This window comes from Uranotaenia lowii, chromosome 2 (assembly GCF_029784155.1).
Source record: "Uranotaenia lowii strain MFRU-FL chromosome 2, ASM2978415v1, whole genome shotgun sequence".
Classification (NCBI taxonomy): Eukaryota; Metazoa; Arthropoda; class Insecta; order Diptera; family Culicidae; genus Uranotaenia; species Uranotaenia lowii.
The window spans coordinates 242,405,946-242,413,241 of NC_073692.1; the positions used below are offsets into that span (position 1 = coordinate 242,405,946).

Consider the following 7,296-nt stretch of genomic DNA (forward strand, 5'->3'; position numbering starts at 1 on the left):
CCAAATAACCTCACATGCCAAATATGTTTCCATTTGTTCGATCTGCTCTCCAGTTATACTGAAAATTGTAAAGGAGATCTTTCCTCCCCGTTTTCATTCTCCTCTTTGAAGGAGTGAGGGATACCGAATATTCATAGAAGCATTTCTCGTACCCAAATATCGTTCCATGCTAAATTTGATTACATTTGCTGTTGTAGTTCTCGAGTTATGCAGTTAAAATGGCTGGAAGAAGGAAGGGGTCTCAAACAATCATTAGAACATTTCACATTCATAAGATATTTTTTGATCAAATTTTCTGCGTTAGATAGATCAACTATCATACTATTATATCACGAATTTTGAGCTTTCTGAAATCTGAGTGGCCTGAGAAACAGTAATTCTACGAAAATCGGACTTTTTGGACTTTTACCATTTAAACTGCAATATCTCAGAAACTCCGCAACGCTTTTTATTGAAATTTTGCAGAAAGATTGTTGAAATATAAAGTTAACATGTCTGAAGTTTTTGGAAAGTTGGAATCAATAGTTACGCGATGTACAATATTCCAGGCATTAACCTAAAAAAGCGATTTCTATAGAATTTTAGATGATTCATGAGAACAATATCTTTTCCATCCACAAATCAGTCAAATAATGTCTGACAGAAGCAGTAAAGAAAAGAAATACATGAATAAATTATCCATTTGTGTTTTAAAATCAGAATCTCATAAAATTGTCTTAAATTTCTGATTGAAACAGATTTACTGGTTGTTGAACATAAAATATAATTTTCCTATGGAAACATATTCGTCCAAAATTATATTTTCAAAAACTTCAGACATATTAACTATACATTTCAACAATCACTGGCCACATCTCTGGCCACACAATCTTTAGAAAACTCAAATTTCGTGATTTCATAGTGTGATAGTTGATCTATCCTTACGCAGAAAATTTAATAAAAAAATATGAACAGAGAAAAAGGTTATGGAAGTTCAAAGTCAAAATGACAGAGCGCAAGCTTCCAATTTCTATACAATTATGAACTGTACTGTATATCTAAAATAACCTTTTTTATTTATAATTCAAGACATATTTTTGAAGTATCTTAAAAAAAATAAAATTTTTGAGCTTTTCTGGAGTAAAAAATTTCAAAACAAAATCACATATTGCGTAAACATGAAAATTGAAATGATAGTTATCATTTCAGTAAACATTTCAGGGTAACAAAAACAAATTTTAAAGTGTGAAATTCGAAAGTTAACGGAAGAGATCAAACCGCGCAAATTAATTTTTTCGAACAACGTTCTTACGAAACTTAACCTTACATTTTCCAATAATTATTCTGAATATCCTTAACTGTACTCACCTGCTTTGCTAGATGCTTCGTTGTCACCCAGCTCCTGCAACTGTTTTTGTAAACTCAGATACACCACGCTGTAGGTATTGATGATTCCAAACAGCACTCCGTTGCACAGGAAAGCTCCCACCATCACTAGCCAGGCCCTAGTGCCTCCATCCGGAGGTTCATGACTTAGGTCTGCGGTTTGTGCAGGACTTTCTACTTTGGCCAACTTTAACGGATGCCCATTTGTTACTGAACCATTCACAATTGTCCCATTTATCGCATTTCCACTGCCATTTACCATTTTAACTGTTTCGGCCATTTTTTCTCTTGTTTTATCAAAAAGAGTTGATTCAATCCTTAACTAATTTTTCACTGGGCCTATCGGTTTTACTTCATCGCTTAAAAACGGTTTATCAACACGAGCCACCTGCAGTTCAAATACCGTTTATGCACAATGGATTCACCACAATCAGAACGATCGCACTCGTAGGTCAACAACTTGGGCCACAAAGCTCTCAGCTGTATATATTCGTTCACCGTTCGACTTAAGGTGATAATCCGCCGTCCAAATATTATTCAATCAATCCCGGTCAACCGCAGCGATCGTTCAAGTAGAATTTTCTTGTACTCTTATCACGCACTTTACTAGAGCGCTTCAAGCAACAAGGGTTACTATCTATCGTTACAAGAAGCTCACATTTAATATAGGCCAAGCTCAGCTGATAGGCCAACAGTATCCTTAACCAACAGTTTGAATATCAAAGATTACAATCGATGGCACTGCACCCAACCAACTATTTCCGTCCTAACTCGACGACGGCTTGTTGATATCTGTTGAACTTGAACATCTCCTCAAGTCCTGTTCCTGTTCGGTCGAAGCGACGTTAACTGTGAGGCAATTTTTGGACATCTGCGGGACGCCAATACTGAGGCTCTCGGACACTATTGCTGCTGATAACTTTTCCCGATGAACTCACTCGCCTCTCCGATTCTGTCCGGGTTCCACACGCGCCGGCTTCCGACAGAACGAACCTGCCACAGTTCAGTTGATACGAGCTGTGCCCATCGCACGTCTCAGCTGCTTTAAATAGAAAACAACACTGTTACTTTTGGCGCATTCGGAAAACGGCGACGGTTAACATACACGCTACATGTTATACGTGAACTCCGCACGGACGCACATGGACGATTGTGTACCTATCTACTACTAAAAGCGCTCTCCCAAGAACGAATCGAATGCCGCGCTGGGTGGGTGAGAGCTACATATTTGTATATTTATACTGATAAAGACACTCTTCGCTCTCAACTTTATGACGCCCCTTTTACCATTGATAAGTATACTTAGTGGGAAATCTCAAATCTTGAGAAGCCACCGGAAAATGCCGGATTTGGGAAAATCTGCTAACAGCATTGATGCGACGACACGGTACAATGATAGCGAAAATATTTCAAAGTTATTTTGCGATGCTTTTTTGCGATTCAGAATGCAGATTCAGAATTCAGAATTCAGATTCAGATTTCTTATTTAGAATTCAGAATCCAAATTCAGCTTTCACATTTAGAGTTCAGATTCATAATGCAGAATTAGAATTCAGATTCAGAATTCAGATTCAGAATTCAGATTCAGAATTCAGATTCAGAATTCAGATTCAGAATTCAGATTCAGAATTCAGATTCAGAATTCAGATTCAGAATTCAGATTCAGAATTCAGATTCAGAATTCAGATTCAGAATTCAGATTCAGAATTCAGATTCAGAATTCAGATTCAGAATTCAGATTCAGAATTCAGATTCAGAATTCAGATTCAGAATTCAGATTCAGAATTCAGATTCAGAATTCAGATTCAGAATTCAGATTCAGAATTCAGATTCAGAATTCAGATTCAGAATTCAGATTCAGAATTCAGATTCAGAATTCAGATTCAGAATTCAGATTCAGAATTCAGATTCAGAATTCAGATTCAGAATTCAGATTCAGAATTCAGATTCAGAATTCAGATTCAGAATTCAGATTCAGAATTCAGATTCAGAATTCAGATTCAGAATTCAGATTCAGAATTCAGATTCAGAATTCAGATTCAGAATTCAGATTCAGAATTCAGATTCAGAATTCAGATTCAGAATTCAGATTCAGAATTCAGATTCAGAATTCAGATTCAGAATTCAGATTCAGAATTCAGATTCAGAATTCGAATTCAGAATTCAGAATTCAGATTCAGAATTCAGAATTCAGATTCAGAATTCAGATTCAGAATTCAGATTCAGAATTCAGATTCAGAATTCAGATTCAGAATTCAGATTCAGAATTCGAATTCAGAATTCAGATTCAGAATTCGAATTCAGAATTCAGATTCAGAATTCAGATTCAGAATTCAGATTCACAATTCAGATTCAGAATTCAGATTCAGAATTCAGAATTCAGATTCAGAATTCAGATTCAGAATTCAGATTCAGAATTCAGATTCAGAATTCAGATTCAGAATTCAGATTCAGAATTCAGATTCAGAATTCAGATTCAGAATTCAGATTCAGAATTCAGATTCAGAATTCAGATTCAGAATTCAGATTCAGAATTCAGATACAGAATTCAGATTCAGAATTCAGATTCAGAATTCAGATTCAGAATTCAGATTCAGAATTTAGATTCAGAATTCGAATTCAGAATTCAGATTCAGAATTCAGAATTCAGATTCAGAATTCAGATTCAGATTTCAGATTCAGAATTCAGATTCAGAATTCAGATTCAGAATTCAGATTCAGAATTCAGATTCAGAATTCAGATTCAGAATTCAGATTCAGAATTCGAATTCAGAATTCAGATTCAGAATTCGAATTCAGAATTCAGATTCAGAATTCAGATTCAGAATTCAGATTCAGAATTCAGATTCACAATTCAGATTAAGAATTCAGATTCAGAATTCAGAATTCAGATTCAGAATTCAGATTCAGAATTCAGATTCAGAATTCAGATTCAGAATTCAGATTCAGAATTCAGATTCAGAATTCAGATTCAGAATTCAGATTCAGAATTCAGATTCAGAATTCAGATTCAGAATTCAGATTCAGAATTCAGATTCAGAATTCAGATTCAGAATTCAGATTCAGAATTCAGATTCAGAATTCAGATTCAGAATTCAGATTCAGAATTCAGATTCAGAATTCAGATTCAGAATTCAGATTCAGAATTCAGATTCAGAATTCAGATTCAGAATTCAGATTCAGAATTCAGATTCAGAATTCAGATTCAGAATTCAGATTCAGAATTCAGATTCAGAATTCAGATTCAGAATTCAGATTCAGAATTCAGATTCAGAATTCAGATTCAGAATTCAGATTCAGAATTCAGCATTCTGATTCGGAATTCAAATTCAGAGTTCAGATTCGGAAATCACAATCAGAATTCATAATTTAAAGCTCAAATTCATAATTCAGATTGAGAATTGACATTCAGAATTCAGATTCAGAATTCATTTTCTGGCTTCAGAGTTCAGAATCAGAATTCCGAATCGAAATTCAGATTCAAAATGCATGTTCACGATTCAGAATTAAGGTTCAGAATACAGATTCAGAATTCATATTCAGAATTCAGATCCATAATCAGAACTCAGGTTTAGAATTCAGGTTCACAATTCAGATTTAAAATTTATAATACAGCATCAGAATTCATATACAGAATTCTTCAGGTTCGGAATTCAAATTCAGAATTTTTCAGGTTCAAAATTCAGATTCATAATTCAAATTCATATTCAGAACTCAATTTCAGAATTCATTTTCTGAACTCAGGATCATAGTTCGGAATCCGAATTCGGATTCAACTCAAGACTCATATTCAGAATTTTGTTGATAAAAAATTCGAAGAATAGATTCTTAAAAATGGTTTATATTAGATCGTTACATTTTCGCAACGTGGGAAAACCTACATACAAAGATAAATACATGGTTTATTAAGTGAATCGCTCTCGCGGGAATGTGGTGCGTAGGAGTTCTGAGGGTGTTTTCCAATGCACTCATACCGAACAAACTAGGAAGTACGCTAGAGCGCAGAATCCATTTGGTTTTGAGCCAGACAAAACATTCCGATCATCTGAATGTGAAGCGTAGGGTCTATCAGAAATGAATTGAAAAATAACTGAGTGAAACTGAGCTCTGTAAATAGGAGGTAGTGGAAGTGAGTGCTTAAGATAGTTACCTGTTTCGCATGTTTGCGGCTGATCGTTAAATCATTCAAGACTCGTTATCATTTCTGTTTGAAAAAATATCAACGCATCAACTCAATTCTAAATCATCTACTTTGTCATAAACTGCATTTTACTGCGGTTCCAAATTTCATTGGGATAACAAACAAATTTTGAAACGTCATGTTTCCATGTTATCTGAAAAAATATCTAGAAATCATGTGAAAATGTAGCAAACATGACAAAAGTCTCAAATTCGTCGAGCGCAAATTGGCGACATTGAAGGAAAATTATTTCTATCCAGACCTTCGTTCAGACAGAGTTATTTACGTTAAAGCGTACATTCAGTCAGGTACATGTTTACAGGAAAAAAATGCGAGCAGCAGATGTAGAAATCTGGTAGTCAATTCAAGCCATAATATACACGTGCTCACGTTTTGCGTGAGAGAACACCGGAGCCACGCCGATGAAACCTTATCACAGAAACCCGACGAAACTGTTAGAACTTACCAACATACGACAATTCGCAATAATCCGCTTATGCAACAAACGTCACCGTAGACTTCTAAAAACGTTTCTCCACCTGGTTCATTCTTATCGATTGTGTCTAGGAGGGTACCGCATTGAAAGAAGGTGTCGTCACGCCCAATACTCTCAAGAGTTCCGCTACTCGTAATCGCGATCCTGCTGGTGGTCATACTTCAATCAATTTGGAATTCCTTTCATTCAATTAGCACTGCTCAAAACGATTGTAGCACTTTTTAGATCACACAGGTGATACTTATGTTCATATCCTTATCTGAAAGAATACTCTTGAACTTGAACTTGCCGAAAATGTTTTGTCGGACATGCTGATATAGATAAACTTTCAGTAGACAGAACAAAACACGTGGTTAACACAAGACCTACTTAGGTATAAACATTCCTTCTGCGTTCGTGTGAGAATTTGTTGGCAACGTGAACTCCCTAGTGTTTTGGCCCTTCGGTCGTTGCTATTCGAAACACCGGTCAACGCCATTCAAGAGCCAGGCTGCATGAATTAGGACGTCTCTCATTCACCAGTGCAGCAAAGTGCCATTCTCCCGTTTTAGAACTTCATCGAATCAACAGGCGTCAAGAAATTTGTTCAGATGGCGCGAAAAACCTGATGCAACAATCCGATCGTATTGAATCATTCCGCGTGTTATTTCGGAGCACCTCAATTAAGTTTTAAACGATCACTCAACACTCAACAGCGAATTAAATTGAGTTTAAAAGTTATCATCTAGACCAATTCTGTCAAGTTATCTCAAATACGTTTGCGACGTATCGATACTGGAGGAACTGATAAAAGATGCTCGAACCGAGGGCAACAATCTAATCGAAACTACCATCAGCAGCGTGGCAAATTCGACAACCGGCCCGGCTGTTTACAACAATTAACGTGGTGAGAAAGTGCGACTCAGCTCACTCAGCTGCTGGTAGTATACTCCCTAGTACGACAGACGGCTCAGCTCGTACATTAGAACTTGCGAAAAATCCAGGAATCGTTTCACATCAAGAATAGAGCGATTGAAGAATGATAATTTGATAACAAAAAGCACTGGTGTAGATTGTAGCTGTGGTCTGAACGTTAGTGAATCCAGATATGCGCCTGTGAATGAAAAGAGCTTGATTTCAGGGTTGATCCTAAAATCCTAGAAGGCACTTAGATTTTTTTCGTTTGGAATTCGATGGTATTCTAGGAGTTTGCCGGTTATGTGAAATTTTCCTTAATTTTTTCAATATTAAATATTTTTATGAAGACTTTCTTATA

The 7,296-nt window shown here is 36.0% G+C and overlaps 1 protein-coding gene across 2 annotated transcripts in view; it reads right to left on the reverse strand.

Annotated features, from left to right (window-relative positions):
- The window catches only part of LOC129744630 (monocarboxylate transporter 10), a 47,102-nt gene extending 40,758 nt beyond the window's left edge, over nt 1-6,344 (reverse strand). Inside the window, exons 1-2 of one of the 2 annotated variants that reach the window (XM_055737247.1) lie at nt 6,012-6,344; nt 1,348-2,407 (exon numbers count right to left, since the gene is read on the reverse strand). In XM_055737247.1, coding sequence (XP_055593222.1) covers nt 1,348-1,645 — 298 coding nt within the window. In that variant the 5' untranslated portion in view covers nt 1,646-2,407; nt 6,012-6,344. Of the gene's footprint in view, nt 1-1,347; nt 2,437-6,011 lie in introns of those variants that run through there. The other variant, XM_055737246.1, reaches the window with a different exon arrangement.
- Nucleotides 6,345-7,296: the final 952 nt, after the last annotated feature.